Source organism: Poecilia formosa, unplaced genomic scaffold (genome assembly GCF_000485575.1).
Source record: "Poecilia formosa unplaced genomic scaffold, Poecilia_formosa-5.1.2 Scaffold474, whole genome shotgun sequence".
In the NCBI taxonomy this organism is placed as follows: domain Eukaryota; kingdom Metazoa; phylum Chordata; class Actinopteri; order Cyprinodontiformes; family Poeciliidae; genus Poecilia; species Poecilia formosa.
In genome coordinates, this window is record NW_006800413.1 from 114597 (window position 1) to 135505 (window position 20909).

The 20909-nt window shown below is 37.6% G+C and overlaps 2 protein-coding genes and 1 pseudogene across 2 annotated transcripts in view; all 3 read right to left on the reverse strand.

Moving 5' to 3' along the window:
• Window positions 1-4084: 4084 nt before the first annotated feature.
• LOC103156338 (CMRF35-like molecule 3) lies at window positions 4085-5469 on the reverse strand. The gene is made up of 4 exons (XM_016664253.1): window positions 5436-5469; window positions 5133-5261; window positions 4836-5036; window positions 4085-4446 (listed from the first exon to the last, which is right to left on the reverse strand). The coding sequence occupies exons 1-4, from the start codon at window positions 5467-5469 to the stop codon at window positions 4085-4087; spliced, it is 726 nt and encodes a 241-aa protein (XP_016519739.1).
• Window positions 5470-9273: 3804 nt separating this feature from the next.
• On the reverse strand, window positions 9274-10289 carry LOC103156339 (GTPase IMAP family member 4-like; annotated as a pseudogene).
• Window positions 10290-11139: 850 nt separating this feature from the next.
• The window catches only part of LOC103156323 (polymeric immunoglobulin receptor-like), a 14245-nt gene continuing 4475 nt past the window's right edge, over window positions 11140-20909 (reverse strand). Inside the window, exons 7-17 of the mRNA XM_016664254.1 lie at window positions 20299-20616; window positions 19891-20211; window positions 19494-19787; window positions 18875-19003; window positions 16084-16416; window positions 15400-15720; window positions 15020-15313; window positions 14747-14782; window positions 12780-12875; window positions 12630-12700; window positions 11140-12097 (exon numbers count right to left, since the gene is read on the reverse strand). Coding sequence (XP_016519740.1) covers window positions 11948-12097; window positions 12630-12700; window positions 12780-12875; window positions 14747-14782; window positions 15020-15313; window positions 15400-15720; window positions 16084-16416; window positions 18875-19003; window positions 19494-19787; window positions 19891-20211; window positions 20299-20616 — 2363 coding nt within the window. The 3' untranslated portion in view covers window positions 11140-11947. The remainder of the gene's footprint in view (window positions 12098-12629; window positions 12701-12779; window positions 12876-14746; window positions 14783-15019; window positions 15314-15399; window positions 15721-16083; window positions 16417-18874; window positions 19004-19493; window positions 19788-19890; window positions 20212-20298; window positions 20617-20909) is intronic.

A 20909-nucleotide genomic window follows, 5' to 3' on the forward strand; every position in this document is an offset into this window, starting at 1 on the left:
GCCACACCCGGAAATAACTCTGCTTGAAAACAAAACTAGTAAAACGTTTGGAAATGAAAACAAGTTAGGATGATGCCAACCGAAGCAGAAACAGAAGTTGGTTAGCGATTGTGTAGGTTTATGTATAGATGTGCTCGCATGTTGACACGGACTCATAATTAAGTCCCAGCTCGTGACGGCTCCTCCGTCACAGCCACCAATTGCATTAATTGGCGACTGATTAATGCAATTAATCAGAGATTAAAGTAGAGATTCAAAAATCTCTACATTTTTGAACATTTACAAATACAGCTGTATGAATGACTCTGCTCACAAGGTAATGAATCAACTCACTAAGTAAAAGTTGTATTATATCTTAACAAATAACATAGCTTACTGTATATAGCCAACAGATTTTGAAGGCTTTACGTCATGATGTTCCTCAAGACCACAGTCACACAAAAGCAGGCAGGAAACTGCAAGTAAAACCACAGTGGCTTATTCTCCACTGCTGAGCTCAGTAACCACTATATGTGTCCACAGACCTCATGAGTGAGAAAAATCATGCACTGTATATGAAAAATGTGGACGATTTAAAGTCATTTTATTTAATAAGAGTACCAAACAAGCAGCAGCATTGGGTTTATATCAGCAAAAATAAATAAACAAATAAAAAATCTTGATTTTGATTTTGTTATTGTGCTGTTTCTATAACTGTGCTGTGGAGCAGTCTGTTTTATTTTATATTTTATTATTATCTCTTTATTTAAATCTGTGAAAAAACCATTAAAGATAGCTCAGTTTGACAGCACACATCAAACTATGTCAACTCTCAAAATTATCCCCAGAAATAGGTACATATGGTAGGTGCCTACATTATATTAACTTTATTTCACATTGCTTCCCCTGTTTGGACATGATTAGAAAGAAATAAATTTAATTCTGTTTTCAGAAGAAGGAATTATTTTTCCCTTTTCACAGAAATCAAATATATTATGCTTTGCATATATAATATTTTTTACTAATGTTATTTTTGAATACATCTCAGCTATAGGTGTTACATCACATACATTATTGCACCAAATATTTTGATCTACCATCAATCAAACCTGCCACCATTGACAGGAAATGTATTCTGGGAAGTTTTCTAAAGCAACACTACCACCTAGTGGTGCAATGGTGAAGCACAACTCAATAAATTACTGAACAAGCAGTTTAAAAAAAAATTAAATCCTTCCTTATTGCCTGTAACAACCACTTCACTAATTCAAAGCATTTAATGTTGTCTGTTTAAGGAAAACTCTTCATGAACACAGAATAATCCAAAGCCTTTTCTTCTCTAAATCTTCTCACCTTCACAGCAACAACAAACACTCAGCATCCAACTGGATGTCTTCTGCATCCAGCCTTTTGAGTTTTATGCCCATTGGTAACTTTTCTGTATTTCTTTATTTTTCTTTTTTACTATTTTTAATGAAACCGTCAGTAAAAGGCTCCATGTCGACCTGGCCTTACACTCACACAAAATCACACTGACACACTAGAATCATGATATTAGTCGTTTATTTGTTTTGACTTAAAATTGTGTTTATAAGAAAACAAAACTGCAGGTTTGTTAGTATGAAGTAATGAAAAAGCAGAATTTTAAAGCTCATGAAAGTTGTCACTACCAGCAGCATTAAGATGATGATGATGATGTTTAGGAATTCAATAAAAAGCTTCAGCTTCACACAAATATCCATATGCAGTTCAGACCCAATATTTGGCTCACTCTTTATCTCTGAGTTTTTAAGAAGAACTCATTGCAGTAAATGTCCTCAGTTGTTGAAACGTTTCCATTTTGAGCTTCATCTTCATAGTCCTTAAAGAAGTGAACTGATCTCTGCTCTTTGCAGGCCATCTGATGTGAGCGCTTTGCAGGATCACCATGATTTTCATAAAGCTACAAAAGAAGGAACAAATCATGAATTAATACATCCACTTATTATTTATTTCCCCCATAAAGCTAAAGTATTACTTTTTTAGATCAGACACCAGGGTGATATTTTTTTCCTATAGCTGTGGGAGATTAAAGCTGAAGTATAAAACTAATATATATTGGATAAATTAACATTGTTCCTTCCAGCAAATAAGTAAACATTAAATTTTCTTACATCTGCTCCTCCAGTCACTTCCTCTGTGTCTGCTGCCACATCTTGGCATCTATTTGTAGCAACTTCTGCTTTTGATAAAGAAAAGCACAATAAAACAAAATTAGTTGTTAGAAGTGTTTGCTGTTGTTGGCAGTGGAAAAACTCAACTCACCTTTTACTTTGTGATGTTTTTTCTTCCACACAACCAGGATGATGATAATCACTGTCATTAGTAGAACAGGAGGTGCAGCAATAAGCCCATAGAAATATCCACCTAAGATGCATATAAAGATGAAAACAGATTAAACACCTGAAGCACAATAAAGTTCATCTCACTGAGCCTAGTTCTAAATGTGTATCTTAATTTGGTGGTTTTGACTTTGAAGTTGTAGTTTATGACTAAATCAGATAAATAATTTGATGGTCAGACTGTCTCTCCGCTCTGTACCTTGATCAGATTCGTCAAAGACGTCAGCTGCTGTCTGAGTTGTGGTGACCTTTGCCACTGTCTGGAGACGATACGCTGTAGCAGAAAAAGACTTTTAGTTCACTCCATCTTGCCTTTGTTTCTTTTTACAACTGACTGTTTGTTACAAATCTAAGCATCATTGCAGCTTTAAAATAAATCCACTCAAAATACTTTTTATTTCTTCTTTTTCTTCCAAAACTTTTCTCATAAAGGAAAACATTTCAGTTTATATAGACTATTATCAAAATAACTAAACAGTTGAAAGCTAAGTGTGTTCCTGTGAATACATGTCAGACATTATAATACAAGAAATACTCCAGATCAAACCTGGTCAGTTCCTTCTCTCTCCTTCCTGCCATCTTATCAGTTTTTCTTTTATTGAGTCCATATCTTATTAGAGATCAACTAAAAATGTTCCTAGAAAATGGAAAATCTGCTTCCTTTGCTTCTTTGCACAAAAATGCAGCAAAGTCCAAAGTTTGAAAAATACTAGTATGAACTTTATGGCATGTGGCTGATTGTTGTGTTTCAAATCTCACACCAAACCTGTGAACTATTTTCTAAATAAGTCACACAGCTTGTTTAGAGGCTCAGATGTGTTAAAAGCTCCACTGAGGGCGTATTGAAAATAGCGTAATGCAAAAGGGGCACTGAAAAGAATATTGGTGATAAAACCTGTTTCGTCTTGTTCGTCTCTGGTATGTTCCCGTCATTTAATGTCTCACCTTCCGTCTGTTTCTGTTTTTGCAGATCCTTCAGCACTTTATTTTCTGTAATTTGTTCTTTTTCTGAAGCAAACAAGGAAATAAGTTGGATGAAAAAATGACACTTTGCCACAGAAACACAATTCTTGTGCCAGACTAGTTACAATTAAACGCATTAAATTCAGATACACATGTTCATATAAACAATCAGTCCAACACCATAATGTCTTACCAGCTGCTTTTATTGTTTTTGTCACAGTTCTCATTTTAACTTCATGGCATTAATTTATTTTATAGAGGAAATAAATTATATTGATCAAGAATAATAACCGATTATTTTTCGGTCAAAGTGTCACATCTTGGAAGTCCCACAGTTGACTAATAAAAACCATTTATATTGTGTTTTGCTCTTACCTACAGATAGATGAACCTGGATGTAGCTTCCAACACTCCACTCTGAGTTTGATCGACACCAGTATGTCCCAGCATCCCTTGCTTCCAAGTTAGTAATGGAAACAGAGAAAGAGCTGGAAGAAACGCTGTGCACTGCGAACCTCGTTTGACCCATCATGTCTGTACAGTCACTGCGTTGGTTTCCTTTGCAGATAAACATCCTGTTATTACGATGTTCACGTGGATAAGGACACTGCCATGTTATCTGACGTCCCTCGATGCCTTTCATGTACTTGGACCTCACACAGCACCAGTCTAATTTATAAAAAAGAAGAATCATTGTCAGGTCTGTCTTTTCCTTTTTAGTTGTTTTCAACACAGAAAATAATCATATCAGCTGTTGCCCTTCAGAAATCCATAGAGTTAATGTAAAGTTTGAACATCTCACCTTTGACCTCCAGGTCAAAAGCACAGAAACCATCCCATCCTGCGTTTCTCTGGATACCAAAAAGATACGACCCAGAATCCCCCAGGCTCAGTCTGGAAATGGTGACTCTGAAAACTCTCTCATTTTTGTCATCAGTGAGTTTGAATCGTCCATCTTGTGTGTTATTAGAGGTGATGATTGCTTGCTGTAAACATACGGAGCGCCGGTTTCCTGTGCAGACGTACTTCAGGTTGTTGACATCATCGGTTTCATAAGAACAGTTGATGGACACCGATCCTTCCTCATTGCCTCGGATTTTAGTCGGCGTTCCAACCCACATGTCTGTCAGTAAGATAAACAACACTTTAAAATCACAATAGGTAACAGTAACAAATTACATTTGTATAAAGCAAATTTACAGATCATGACTGAGAATGTTTCAATTTCAATTTTGCTGTGCTGACCAAAATTTCCTTCCATTATATCTGCAGTGAATTGTGTTTAATAGGGTCAAACCTTGATATTATAGCTCTGAATAAGATTCACGCAGCAGAGAGATAATGAGAACTAAAATAAGAAGTTACATTTTCCAGGTCAAAAACAGTCGTGTTTAATCCAAAATACACTGAAAGCCTAGTCATGTGCTTTGTATCTATCACAATGTTTCATTAGATTTAGGGTGCTATGTCAAGTAAAATGTGTAAAAACAGATTTTTTTTTTTTTTTTTTACCATTTCTAACTTCCAGCTTTACTTCAGTGTAGATATCGTTTCCTGTTCTGGTCACTCCACACCAGTATTTTCCAGCATCATCAAATTGAAGGTCAGAGATGGACACTGTGAAGGTTAGAGGTTCTTGGTCATGGTAGATGGAGTATTTGTTGTTTTCTCCCTCTGATCTAATAGGAACGTCATCATCGGTTGAGTATTCATCTTCATATTCCTCTGATCTAATAGGAACGTCATCATCGGTTGAGTATTTGTCGTCATTTCCATTTGATCTAATAAGAACGTCATCATCGTTTTTGCAGTCGTTCTTACACAGGTACTTTTCATAATCCTCATATCCCACAGGATATGGACAGGGAACCTCTGCATCGCTGCCCTCATATCCAAACACAGGGATTATTGCATCACCAGTCACACAACTCACAGCAGCTAAAATGAGAAGATAGTATTAATTTAGTATTTTAATAAGTGGAAGTTACCATTTTTACCTGTTCAATTCCCTTGAGTCCAATGCTACTAATGTCTGCAGGTTGTTAACTATCAGCTCAGATGTTCAAATGTCTAATTCTAGCTACAAATTCAAGATCAAATAATTTAACTTACTGCATGTGAGGATCAAGTTGTGAAGGCTCCACATCTTCGCGTTCCTCAAGGCAACTGACCAACTAAAGCAGAAGTAAAGTTAATCTGCTCTCAGGAGCGTTTTGAGGAAACAATCTGGTTTATGTTTTCAGCACCGTGCTGCCGAGTCTCACACCCTCCACTCATATCCAAACATAGAAGAACAGATCGTACTTTGGCTTTGCTGCCACGCACAAACGAGAAGCCTGGTTGAATGAGCCGAGATAAAGAAGTACAACTTCAACTTTTCTGAATAAAACAAAACACCGACAGGTTTAGAGATCTTTTCAATGTTTGTTAAATTTGGATTGACAATGTTTAAATAGTGGTAATCAAGTGTTTTATCGACACAGAATCATAAAAGAGAGTCAAATGATTTGTCATGAAGGCACTGGTTGATTTTTTTTTTTAACAAAGTGAGTCATTTTAAAATGTTTACTGTTTACTGCTAAACGCAATGCTTTCTCACTGGTCTTTACTGAAAATGTCATAAAAGTAAATCTTTGGTTTGCTCGTAAAGAAAATCAGGATTAAAAGTGATTTATTGAAAATACATTATGACTTTGTTATTTAATGATTTGATTAGTGTTAATCAGCATGATTTATTTGGTTTTCCTCCTGGAGCAAAATAAATATGTCTGTTTAAATGATTCAAAACCTCTCAGTTATGTAAATGTTCACATCCCTTTAGCCACTTGCTGCAGAGTAGCAATAATTTCTTTATCAGATTTATTGATCGGCGCTCGATTAATAACTAGTGACAGCGCTTTAAAATATCTAACTATCGTCCAAAATGGAAACAGTTCTTACACAGACCCATTCAAAAATTAGAATATTATTGAAAATGGTATTTATTTCAGTATTTCAATTCACAAAATATATTATAAAGATTTAAAACACAGTGATGATTTGAGACCTTCATTTCATCATGATGATTTATCACTTACATCTAATTTTTACTGAATTAGGATATTATGTCAGACCAAAGTAAAACATTTTTCTTTCAGTACAGAAATGTGGGCTTAATGGAGAAAGTGTTTACTACATGGTTAAAGTTCAATAGGAACTTTTAATCACAAAAATCTTCACAAAGCCTCACCGGAACAAATATTCAGGTTTATTGAATATGACTCAGATATTGTCAAAGATGTTACAATACATATTAGAAAAAAGACAAACTGAGTAAATTTTGAAATGACAAATTCTCATTTGAATGAAAAAAAAAACTATCCAATCACAGGCTGTCCTATAAAAATGACACAATGCACATCATTCAAAGAGTAGGAGAGCATAAAAGAATCAATGTTTATAGGCTGTGTCGTTAACTTTTACAAGCATCATATCACATTGTGAGATACACAGATATTGGATGTCAGTTGCTGTTTTAGTCTCAGCGCGCTCCTGTGTATCAGTGTCTTTTTTGCTTCAGATAAGGCTTCCTGATAGAAACTGCAGGTGGATTTGGAGTTCAGCCAGGCTTCGTGCATTCAAGGATCTGTGGGAAGAACCTAGGGGTTGAAGAAATTTGTTGAAAAAATGCTTCAACAACATTTCCAGTGCAAGTCATTGATTAAACAAATGTAGAGAAAATGCAACTCGTAATTATTAGTTGTGATAAATCATCAGCTTGGATCTTAAATATTCAAAAGACTGAGTTTACATTGAAATATAATTTTATTAGTTCAAATGACACTGAAGCTTTTTGAAAAGAGTATTGGTGAAGTAGCTTTAGCAACGTCAACATTCAGAAACAGTCGTGGAGATCTTTGTTAGGGGATTGATAGAAAAGATTTCAACTGAAAATACTGAAAAATCATTCATCTCTGAGCATTACAAGGACCACTTTCCAATATAAAAGTTATAAGAGTGATTAAAAAGTAAAAATACCAAATAAACATACTAAGCTGACTGATTTAGCACGTCTTTTATTTCTCAGGTACCACTCTTGCTGAACTCAAAAGCCTGCTTATAGCTGTTTTTGTTCATTGAAATTGAAATTAATTTAATTGAAATTTTTATTTCGAACATGATACAAATATAAAAAGTAATATAGTACACAATAACAAAAGTGAATAGAAAAGAAGAAAAGAAAAAAGAAAAAAAAAGAAAAAACAGATATTTCAAAATGGGGTAGGAAGAAGTAAAAACTTATTAACTCCTACCCCCTAAACACTAGAAAACTTACAGTACTGCTGTTATTTTTAAAAAAGAAAAAAGAAAAAAAAAGAAAAAACAGATATTTCAAAATGGGGTAGGAAGAAGTAAAAACTTATTAACTCCTACCCCCTAAACACTAGAAAACTTACAGTACTGCTGTTATTTTTAAAAAAGAAAAAAGAAAAAAAAAAGACAGTACACACGTCTCAAGATACAGTAATGCCAGGACAAACCCACCAGAATTTAGAAAGACTTAAATATTTTGAAATGTGGGCTGGGCAGAGATTAAGGAGTTACATAATACTGCAGCGTTTATGAGAACGACGGCACTCAGCTTCCCTTCTGGCTTCAGCCTCGTAGCGGGCTCTTAGCTTTTCTGCCTGTTCTCTTAATTCCCTTTGTCTTTGCTCTTCTAATTTCCTCCGCAACTTTTCCTGCTCTTTTATTGCTAAGATTTGTTGTTCTCTTAATTCCCTTTCTTTTTGCTCTTCTAATTTTCTCCGCAACTCTTCCTGCTCTTTCTTTGCTTGAGCTTCTTTTATTTTCTTTATCTNCAGTGTCTTTTTTGCTTCAGATAAGCCTTAATGATACTGCAGATGGATTTGGAGTTCAGCCAGGCTTCATGCATTCAAAGGTCTGTGGGAAGAACCTGGGGGTTGAAGTATCGGTGGAGTAGTTTTTACAAAGTCAACATTCAGCAACAGCCGTGTTGCTGAATGTTGACATTGTTAGGGGAAGACTTCTTTGTTTTCATCTGAAAATATTGATAAATCATTCATCTCTGAGCTTTGCAAGTGTCTCTTTCCAATATAAAAGTTATGAGTGATTAAACGTGGACATAAAGTTAAGAAGTAAAAATATCAAATGAACATGTACAAAGCTGCTGATTTAGCATGTCTTTTATCTCTCAGCCATCTCTGTTGCTGACCTCAAAAGCCTCCTTATTGCCCTTTGCGACCAAAGTAAAAGCAAAGTACAATTTTTATGAATTATGATGTGTTATGATGTGTTCATACAGCAGATAAATTATATACAAGACCCTAAGTCTACCCTCAAGTGAACAACGTCACTTACCCCTGATTCTACAATGTCATATTGTTTTAAAGAAAGATAAAGACAAGATAGAGAACTGAGTGAAAACTCTAGGAACACACCAAACAGTATGTTAGACCCTAGAATTTAAAAGGGACGGGTTTTATTTAAACCATGGTTGTACTAGTAGTTGTTACTTTATGTCCCCTGGCCTGTGTGTACAGCTCTTTAGTGTTTCTGTAAAAGATATTTTATTTATTTAGCGTCTACTGCTTGTACCAGATGATAAAGTGTCCAAAGCCCATCAATACTGCAGAGCTAGCAGCTGCAGACTGCAGACATATTGTTGTGTTAGCAGCAGGGCCAAAAAGGTTGTGATCATCAACACTAAAAACTTGTAACACGGGGATGACAATGTAGAGCTGAGCTGAATAAAACAAAGAAAAGCAACAACAATTGTGGAAGAATTTAAACTATTTCCTGCAAAATACTAAGATCAGCTGTTGTTGTCATTACCCACTAACTAAGAGTACACAAGTTATGAGATACAGCAATGCCAGGATAAAGCCACCAGAAATTAGAAAGACTTAATCAAATACTTTGAAATGTGGGCAGGACACAGAATGAGGAGTTACATAGATTTGCACTGTCTACGATGGCGACGACGACGACGACGCTCCTCAGCTTCCCGTCTAGCCTCTCTCTTGAACTGTTCTCTCAGCATTTCTGCTTGTTCTCTTAATTCCCTTTCTTTTTGCTCTTCTAATTTCCTCAATAAATCTTCTTGCTGTTTCTGTGCTAAGATTTGTTGTTCTTTTAATTCCCTTTTTCTTTCTCTTTGCTCTTTTAATTTCCTCTGTAACTCTTCCTGCTCTTTCTTTGCTTGAGCTTCTTTTATTTTCTTTATCTTTTCTTCATACTTTTCCCGTATTTTTTGCTCCACTTCTTCTTGGGCTCTGCGTATTTCCTCCTCTTTCTCCTTGAGGATGCGTTGTTTCTCCTCTTGAATCGCCCTCTCAGCTTCTTGGAACATCTCGTTGGTGTAGTGGCTCCCTCCATTTTTCTCCACGATATTTGTGATCTTCAGTAGCAGTGAGGTGACTTGAAGCTTTTTGTCGATCATCTCATTGTTGAAGACGTGGTACTGGTTGTTGCATCTGGCTACGAGTTCCTGCAGCTCTGGGCTCTCTGCTATGAACTCCTCAATACTGGTGCCATCAAGTAAGTCTCCATGAGTAAAGAGAACCATGCTGTATTTATCTGCAGCCTCTCCAAAGACTTCTTGAATCTTTTGCACTGTCTGTTTTTCTTCTTCAGTAAATCAGCCCAGTGCGATGACAACCATGAAGATATGGGGTCCAGGAGAAGCAAAGGAAATACACTGACCCAAATCTTTGGTTGTTTTTTCATGGTCAAACCTCGTATCAAACAGACCCGGAGTATCGATGACGGCAACCATTCGCCCATCCACTTCACCAGTTTGTTTGGCACAGAAAGTCGTCAAAGATCGGGGACTGAACTTAGATGGGAAGCATGTCCGTCCCAGAATGGTGTTTCCAGTGGCACTCTTCCCGATTCCAGACTTTCCCACCATGATGATCCTCAGCATCTCATTATTTGTGATGTTGGACTCTGTTGAAGAGAATGTGTGAGGATATGTTTAGATTAACTTCTACATTCAAATTCACTGAACTGACCTGGCAACTAACCTAAGAAAGTCTGCTATAAACCGCTTTCTTCATCAGGATGTATTTGTTGTTTGCCAAACAAATTACTCAAATAATTTCTTTACTATTATTTTGGAAAATAAAGTTACCAAAACTTTTGATTTGATAGAACTGTATTCAATCCAAGATAAAGTTGTCCAAAAGTGTGAAATTACTCTTTACATCTCTGCCGAAAGCTTTTGCTGTTTCTTTTCATGATTTGTGAAAAGAATAAAAAAAATTACAATGCAAATATTTTATTTTTATAATGTCACAAAAAATGACAAAATCAAGAAAACAGAATCTGAATAAGTTTTGAATTTCAAAACCAAAATGTATTTACACCTCTGACTGCAGCGACTAAGTGCCAAAATGAGAATGAAACCAAAAATAGATCCAGAAAATTATACACATATTTCAATAAAACACAGCAGTGAAGCCTGTGATAAACTAAATTAAAACTTACGACAATTGCTGGCCATAATGAAGAGCTGCCTGGAGTCAGGTTAAATGGAGCAGTGGAGATTATTCAGCTGTAGTGTGGAACGAAGAGGGAAAGATCCCAGGTTCCTCCCCGTCTTTGTTTTAAAGATATGGACCCTGGTTACTCCAGACCACACCTACACAAACCTTCAGCGGACGCACAGGTCAAAGACTAGTTTGAGTTTATATGCAGGTTCTGGGAGTCCAACGTTATTCTGCAATAACAAGTTTCAATCAGGGGGAAACAGGAAATGGCAATACGATGTTGACATTTCTTAGTTTTTTTATTTTGATTGGTTTCAACATTTCACTCAAATTATTGGATGGTTTAAAATGACTTTTTATTTATTTTGTTTTCTTTTTGTAAAACACTGAAATTCATGACATACTCAGCTTCAATTTGACAGAATTGTAGCTGCCTGTAGTAAATACAGTCACATAAGTTTAACTTTTTGAATAATTAAATGTCTTTGCTATGTAAAAACTGACTCATTACAAGATGCATGAAACGAGTAAAAAGAAATATGATTTCAAGCACTGAGGTGTCAATATCACTTTCCCCCCATAAAATCTTAATTCTGTTTGTATTTTAAGGCACATGGTGAACTGCAAACCGTGCACCATGTGTTTGCACAAAGTGTGACAGTCAGTGGTGTTTTCTTTGCTCAGTAACAAGTTAATACTGTAAGAAATGCAGAGATGTGTTCCTAATTGACACATCTGGAAGAAATGCATTTTCTATCCTTTATTATTTTCTTTAATTCATTCAGAACTGACTGAGCTGATTTCTTATGTTCCTATTTGCAAAGCCTAGAGAAACATATTGTTTGCTGTTTGCTGTTAGCAAAAATGTTTCATTTAAAATTCACAAACCTTTAGCTTTTATTTTTGTCCTTTTATGTCCAACAGGTTTCATTAATACAGCGCAAAGCAAAAATATGCAGTGAGATAAACATTTAAAGCTAAAGTTCAAACTCCCACCAGAAGTGAGATGACAACGATTTAACGCAGACAACATTTTTTCAGGAACAGCAAAACATTTTCTAGTTTTCTGTGGAAATAATTATTTGTCTTTTAACAAAGAGCTGGGCTCGCCAGCCTTTCATCTCCCTTGGTTTAAATGAAATGGTTGAGGTAGATCTGCTCAGTCGGGTTGTTTTCGTAGATTACTTGGTCTTCGTCTGCAGTTCCAGGGAGGACATGTGTGCGCTGCTGCGTCCTCTTCTGCTGCCTGAACATTGCAGCAACATCATCATTTTTGTAAATCTAAAAAAGAAGGAATAGATCACAATGGTGGGCATGGGCGAGTCAGGTTACTGTCAGGTTTGGTTTAATATTAAAATGCAATCCATGTACGGAGGCCTTAGTCCTCGATGCGGCTGTCACATGTTCGAGCTCTGGCTCGATGACCTTTGCTCTCTCACATACAACACACTTTCCTGTCAACTGTCAAATAAAGGCCTCTAGAGCAAACAAACCCTTTAAAAAAACTCTAGAGTAATGTAGCAATGTAAATATCTATTTAAAGTAAAAGCAGAAGACCAAGTGTGAGTAAAAGGCATGTCAGTGTCAGATGTGTCCGGAGCAGAGTTCATACAATGTGTGAGCCGTTCTTCAAATAAATTTGATCAATCTAGTAAAGAACTTTTAAATATTTTTTTTTACCAGAAATATGTTTTTTTAAAGGTTTTGACTTGTTATTGTATCAACTAAAGTTTTCATATAAAATCATCTAAAGTGCCGCCTCATGTTGGTACTGGGCCGTGTAAAAAAAACCCATTTGGACTTGTTTTCTTACGTCTTCCCCACTCGTCACGTCTTGTGCATCTGCTGCCTCCAGTTTGCTTGTGTTCATGTCGACTGCTGCTTCTAGTGAAGCGAAGCAAATGAAAATAAATCAGTTTATACGCACATTTGCCTTTGTTGAAAGCGAAAGCACTAAGCTCACCATTCAACTGGCGACGTTTGGTCCTGCAAACTTTGACCAGGATGATTATCAGTATCAGCAGCAGAACGGGGAGCCCGGCGAAAAGCCAGTACTGAGCTGGAGATGAAAGCCACAGATAAAGAGTAAAACAAATTCAAGATGAAATGACTTGACTTCCTCAAACACATTAGCCTTAAAGCGCCACGCTGCTGCAAGTGGGAAGGGCTGTCAAAAAGTCCCTGAAGTCTTACAAGCTCCACTCAGACTTGTTTTCTACAATTAGTCTTAATCTGATCGTTCTTGAGTCGTAGTTTTATTTAGAAACAGAGTGTGCCGCTCTACAGAATCATGTTGTCTGATGCTTTAACCCCATGTCCTCTCTGCTGTCACTTTGACCTCAGAGAAGGGATCAGATCAAGAGAGATTTGATGACCTTGATGGGGAAAGTTTAAACTTACAAAGTCCACATGGATGGAGAACAATAGCGCACCATCCTGGAGCCAGACTGAAGGCTGCAGCTCAGAGCACACAACACATCAAAACGCTTAACTTCCCCTACAATGAAGAGTTTCTATTGCTGAAACCATTTTTTTACTTTAACTTGCAAGAGCACATGTGCATTTTACTACAAGCACTTTCATGTAGCACCACGCTTTAAGCATGGCGTTTCACATCCACTATTTTCACACAAGAAGTTGTAACTATTTATTGAATTTTTATTTAGCATTTTAATAATTAGCATGTAGCGTTTGGTTCCAGGCTCTGTATGCAGCTGCTACTCATAGAGAAGTGAGGTGGTTGCCTGTTAAGGGAGAATGATAATTATCAGAGCAACTGGGGGCTGCTGTTAAGTGAAACTTGAGCAAATGTTTGTGTAGAAAATGTTTAAAGTGTGGCTGCAAGAAAAGCGAGATTGCAGTGGTAAGAGGTGACGACTCCACTGTCCTTTCTGTGTCCAGTCCTGGGTGTTTACTTCACCTTATAGGCTCTGGGAAGAGGCCAAAGAGAGGAAAGAGTTTTGCACATAGGTGTTTGTGGTGTTTCACAATGGTGTTTAGGTGTAGAGATAAAATATAGTCCTTCAGACTAGCCAGCAGAAATTAGCAAACACCTGGTGGAACTGTGCATGTGTGCTAAGCTCATTGTAGGAGCTGCTTCTCAGTGCAAAGCCGATAAAAACTTTATTAGAAGGTTAATTGAGGAGCGATGCTGTGATGACTTCCTGAAGGAGGAGGTTCAGAGAAAGCAGGACATTTAAAAAGACACAGGCAGTTTCAGGGCATTAAATTAGGAAGCCAGAATTCTCTTAAGTCGTAATTTGAAGTTAACGTAGTTACTTGATTATTTTATAGAAATGCACAATGTGCCTGGAAAACACAGAATAGTGTCACTTTACTAAGGAATCAGGAAATGAAACAAATATTTTATGTTTAGGATTTCGAAGAAATCAGAAAGTAACTGAATGGGTGTTTCTTAATGCTGACATATGAAATGGAACAAAACAAGCCAGACTCTGAGTTTTCTAAGTGAATGCTACACAGACAGATGAGGCAACAAAAGTAACATTACTGAGTAACATTATCGACTCCTCGCCTTGTTGCTCTCATTTCTTGTTTCTCTCCAGATCCTCTTTACGAAGCAAAGCCCAGAACATGGGCCTGGTTTTTATCAGGTTAACACCAGTTTGCTCTGATAAAACTGTTTAGGTGACATTTGTTTGAACCAAGCAGGTCATGTCAAACCACATCATGTTTTTGAGGTTATTCTGTGAGATTTCTAGAAATTGACAGCAATACAAGTGGATACCTTAGTAAACATAAGGGAGACTCTTTAGTTAAATTCATCTATTGGATCTGAGGTATGAGTCAAAGGGGCTGTGGTATGTTGAGAGAGCAATCGACTCTGACAAATACACACCACATATGAACATGCTAAATATGAATGTGTGGCTTTTCTGCCACAAGCTCAGTTTCATTTCACCATCTCACCTTCTATTATGGACAAACCACGCTGTTCTTCTTCCTCTGCAACAAGAAACACACCAACAATGATAAACTGTGAGTACAACACAACAATCAGTACATCAAAATATCTGGTTCTGTACAAGCATGAGCTGCTTGTACAATTTTTCTAACTATCTGAGATTTTTAATCTGCTTTATGAATGAAAACATTACTATTACGTTCAGTTTAAATTTTTAAAAGCAATAAAAAGATCACCTTGAGTGAAGGCTTAGCTGCAGTGTATTGTCATGCTCTTACCTACAGTCAGATGAAACTGGGTGTAGTTTCCAACAATCCACTCGGGGTCTGATCTACACCAGTACGTCCCAGAATCCTCTGCTTCAAGTTTTGTGATCACCACAGAAAAAAAGGCGGCGTTAACATTATGCAGTGTGAATCTGCCTTGATAAGTCATGTATGTGCAGTCGCTGCGCTGCGCTCCTTTGCAGAGGAACGTCGTATTGTTACGATGATGAGGTGGATAAGGACACTGGAAGGTTACCGCACGTCCCGCAATGCCACTCAAGTTCTTTGACTCCACGCAGCACCACTCTGACAAAAAACGACATATTGAAGGTTCATATCACACTCCTCTATGACAACTGATCTCAACAAAGGTAGCTAGTTTGACCTCTCACCTTTGACCTCCAGGTCAACAGCAGAGAAAACATCAAATCCTGAGTTTCTCTGGACTCCACAAAGATACGACCCAGAATCCTTCAGGGTCAGACTGGAAATGGTCACTGTGAATATTCCTGACTTCCTGTCATCAGAGAGTCTGAATCGTCCATCTTGTGTGTTGCTAGAGGTGATCACTGCCTGCTGTAGACATGTGGAGGGCCGGTTTCCTCTGCAGAAGAACTTCAGCTTGTTGTCAGACTGAGAGTCGTACGGACAGCTGATGGTCACTGAACCGTCTTCGTTACCTTGGATGTTGTTCACCGTGTCGCAGCATCTGTCTGATAGGAAGACAACGCGGTAAACTATCAGACGTATTGAGGAAAAACACATACAGTATGTTTTTCAGAACATGAATGTCTTAATGTCACTGTTTGCATAGTTCACCTTTCTGAACAGTTTTCTTTTTTCTGCATAAACAAAAGCGTTTCAGAGCTTTTATATACTCAGCCTTATTTTCTATGGCCAATGCACTGAAGGTGCTGCAGAGTGTTATTTTGTGTTACTTACAATATACCATATAGGACAAGGAAACAATACTTTAACAACTGTAATTTAGCTAAATGTTACATTGAGCAAAGCTGTTGTTAAACAGCTGGACTGTATTACATTTCATGCTTTTTATTTGAACTTTATTCTTTTACCTGGTCTTATGTTCAGCTTTACTTCCTTGTATATATCTGTTAAGTCTCTGGTCACTCCACACCAGTATTTTCCAGCTTCATCAAGACGAAGGTCAGAGATGGTCACTGTGAAAGTTCTCGCTCTTTTGTCATCGTCGGTTGAGTATTTGTTGTTATTTCCTTTTGATTTAATAAGAACGTCATCATCGTCTCTGCAGTCGTTCTTGCACAGGTACTTTTCATAATCCTCATATCCTGGACCATATGGACAGGGAACCTTTGCAGCGCTGCCCTCATATCCGAACACGGGGATTACATCACAGGTCACACAACTCACAGCAGCTAAAATGAAAAGTTAGTAACTATATGTTATTAGATGCTTAATTGTATTTTCTAAAGCACTCAAAGTCTGATGCTTGTAGATCATTAACCGTCATCTCAGATGTTTTTTTTTTTCTTTGTTGTGTACCAAAAAAAGCTGAGCTATCTTACTAGATCATATCAGGAGGTAATAAATCAAACCACTAAATAAGAGCAACATATTTAAGATCAAATACTTTAACTTACTGCACATGAGGATCAAGTTATAAAGGCTCCACATCTTTCTGTTCCTCAAGGCAACAGACAAACTAAAGCAGAAGCAAAGTTACTCTTCTCTTAGAAATATTTTGAGGAAACCACTGGGCTTCCTGGGGTTAGCTCTGCTCATTTGTGTCCAAACATAGACATAGAAGAACAGAAACTTTATCCACTTTGCTGCCTCACAAAAATGATAAACCTATCAAAAGAGGCACAATTATCATTCGAAACTGTTTTTTCCAAGTTAAAATACAACACCACCATCAAATTTAGAGTTTTTATATGCAACGCTATGTTAATTTTTTCTAGCATGGACCACACTGCAATACAGTCCAGCTCTGTTTTTTTTTAACATGTCAAGTTAATACATCAGATTTTCCAACAAAGTGTGAAAAAAGGCCAACATTAAAAAACGGCAGGTTGCAGCAAAATTGGTTTTTCAGAATATTATTGACCCAATTATCTGCTCCCACGCTGCTAAAACGGCCCCAATGTGCATGTAAACAGAGAACATGAGCGCTCTATTCATGTGAAAGTCATATGTGGCTCCATATGCGCATGACAAATTTCATGGCTGGATTTCTTTCAAATTTATTTTTTATTAATTTATGCGTTTTTACCTCAGAGTGGAAAACTTTCTTTTAGTCCAACCTTGATATGATACAGCAGAGGCTCCCTCATTTCTTTGCTCTCCGTCTCCAGAGCCTTTAGGATCACAGGTCAAATCTCATCCATGTTGGTGCCCCTACCTTAGTGACCTTTGACCCAGTGATGGAATCACGTTCTCTTTGGTTTCCATACTCTGCTAATCTGCGGATGCTAACTTGGACCTATGGGATGTAGCATAAAATAAGCTGGATTATGTGTTTACTGAGCAAACACTGCACATTAGATACATCAGTAACTGAGTGAACTTTACTGAGGGATTTTTAATTACTAGATTTTTCATCTAAATGGATTAAAAGAATGAATTTGACTTTAAGTCCACTTTTCACTGATAAGCTTGTTTTTTTGAATCAGAGGAACTTCAGTCTGTTTAAGTAAAATCTTAAAACCAGCTCAATCAAACATGTTTTTTTTTTTTAGGTTGATCGGTTGCATTTCTTCAAATCGACAGCAAATTAAGTGGCTACTTTGGTCACATTAAGGGGAACTCTTTAGACTGCGTTTTTGGAGTAGAGAAGACATTAAATATGAACACGCCACATATGAAGGTGAGAATGTGTTTCTGTGAACTCTGCCACTAATCCAGTTTCATTTCCCCATCTCACCTTCCATTTTGGGCTTTTCTAACATAACATTCTGCTCTTTCTCTGCAACAAGCAACATGCCAAGTCTAAGAAAATGGAATTAATGCAAAAAATAAAAACCATATATCCATTTTGGTTGTTAGATTTTCGGCTTTGTAAACTACAGTATTACTAGTTTAGTCTACATTTGTATCATCATGCTGTGAACATTGTGCAGTCAGTGTGAATATATAAGACGTGCTGCTCTGGTCTCCTTTGCAGAGGAACATCTTTTTGTTACGATGATGAGGTGGACAAGGACACTTGGAGGTCACAGCATGTCCCAGAGTGCCGTGCTTGAAAACTATGACCCAGAATCCTTCAGAGTCGGACTGGAAAATGTCAGAGCGAATATTGTTGCCTTCCTGTCATCACTGGACACTGAGCCTCATGAATACATTTAATTCAAAGTTCCAGTTCATTCTTATTTATTCTATCGTTTAGGTGTGCAGTTTAGAGTTTTGACATTTTTATACTGTTTATACTCGTCTTGTTTTATTCATTATTACAGATACAATTGCATTTCCTCAGTTGTACGTAGTTTGACATTGTGAGATAATTATTTTACTTTGCTGGGTTAGCCGTTTGTACTCGTTTCCCTTTTTTCACCTCTGACAAACACACTGTTGTATGAAAATTGCTCTAAAATAAGACCCAAAAAATTGCTAAAAAATAAAATCTGAGTACTTAAAAAAAAAGAATCAAATTAATTTAAGTTTAAATAGTCCAGTGAACATTATATGATCCCATCGACCCGCAGACAAAACTTTGGTCTGCAGATGTTCCGCACGTCGTCCAACCATCAGCTGATGTGTCTGCAAACCGAAGCTTCAGATTCTTCATCTGGAAACTTTTCTCTCTGAAAGAAAAAAAAAAAAGCATAAATAATCAAATTTACTTATACACCTCTTATTGCTCATGTTGAAGGCAAAAAACAAGCTCACCTCTCAATGTTTTGTGACACTTGTTCTTGTAAACTTTAACTAGGACCAATGTCACCATCAGCAGCAGCCCAGCAGCTAAAGCAAACAGGGCATAGAAAGCTGGATGTGGAAGTTGGTGGAGAGTCGCGTCTGCCATAAAAAGAAAAAAAAGACATTTTCAAGAAGTTTTGGTTTAAGCTCTTTGCAGTTGACATTAACCAATCAATGTCTCCAGGTCCTAACCCTGAACAGCAAAATAAATGCCTTGTACTTGGCAAAAATAAATAAATAAATAAATAATCCTTCAAATGTGTAGACAAACTACTACTACGTTTTCAGTATATACTTTCCCCCGGTGGTTTTCTCTCGATAGTGTAACTTATTTTTCTGTTTTCATGCGGGAAGCATCTGCTCTCAGCTTCCGTCGCGAACACAACACCCAGACAGTCTGACATGATCTCATGCAGTTGGTGATAAACCAGTGAGGATTCACTTATCCTGCAAGTCTGCGCGAACCCAAGAGAACTTGAATCCCACTGGTGCTGAACTTTGGTCCCAGTTTTAACTTTGTGACCTCTACACCTGATGTACAAAACTGCACAGGAAACTGAGGTCGTTTTTACGTCTGCGTCTCTCTCACCTACAGAAAGATGAAAGCGGGTGAAGTTTCCAACATTCGCCTCGGGGCCTGAGCCACACCAGTACGTCCCAGCATCTCCTGCTTCCAGCTTTGTGACCGTCACAGAGAAAGAGCTGGAGGAAACGTTGCTCAGAACAAACCTACTTTGGCCCATCATGTCTGTGCAGTTGCTGGCTCCGTCTCCCTTGCAGAGGAACATTGTGTCGTTGTGATGCTGGGGTGCATAAGGGCACTGGAAGGTTACGCTACGCTCCATTACGCCACTCATGTTCTTTGACTTTGCACAGCACCACTCTGACGAATAAAAATAGCAACATTGTTTTTTGTTTTTTTTTGTTGAGAAAACAGGGTGAGATCACAAAAAATAAAAATCGAGGTAGTCTGCTTGGCTTCTCACCTTTGACCTCCAGCTGAACAGCAGTGAAAACATCAAATCCTGAGTTTCTCTGGACTCCACAAAGATACGACCCAGAATTCTTCAGGGTCAGACTGGAAATGGTCACTGTGAATATTCCTGACTTCCTGTCATCAGAGAGTCTGAATCGTCCATCTTGTGTGTTGCTAGAGGTGATCACTGCCTGCTGTAGACATGTGGAGGGCCGGTTTCCTCTGCAGAAGAACTTCAGCTTGTTGACAGACTGAGAGTCGTACGGACAGCTGATGGTCACTGAACCGTCCTCAGTACCTTGGATGTGATTCACCGTGTCGCAGCATCTGTCTGATAGGAAGACAAAACTGTTACTTACAGCAAAAGTTACAGAAAACTTGTCTTGTCCTAATATTTACCGTCGACTTCAACATTTACCTGGTTTTACTTCCAGCTCTCTTTCAATGCTGATATCTCTTCCTATTCTTGTCACTCCACACCAGTATTTCCCAGCGTCATCAAGCCGAAGGTCAGAGATGGTCACTGTGAAGATTCTTGTTGTTTTATCATCGTGAATGGAGTATTTTCCACTACTTCCTTGCGACGTCGTTATAAGAACGTCGGCGTAACGACAGTCGTGGTTGCACAGGTATTTCTGATGACCCTCGAATCCCCGATCATAGGGGCAGGAAACGTTCACGTCTCCGCCCTCGTATCCAAACACACGGATCGAACCTGCAGCGCTGCTCAGAGGTGCTGGAGAGAGACAACATTAAGATGTTTTTATATTTTGCTTTAAGAGATTTTCTTTTATCCTAGTAACTATAGCAAATCGGTCCGTATGTTTTCATAAACACAGAGTACCTGCAGTCAGCTCCTCAGAAACCAGCGGTGTTGTAGTTTTCATTGTGGGGCTCTGAAGCACTGCCAGAAATAAAATAAAACTCTCAGTGTAGATTACATGTTTCCACAGTTAAAGTTAAGCCCAAAATGATTCATACTCATAGGAGATCAAATATTTAGGTCAAAAGAAAATGGTTTAAGTTTAG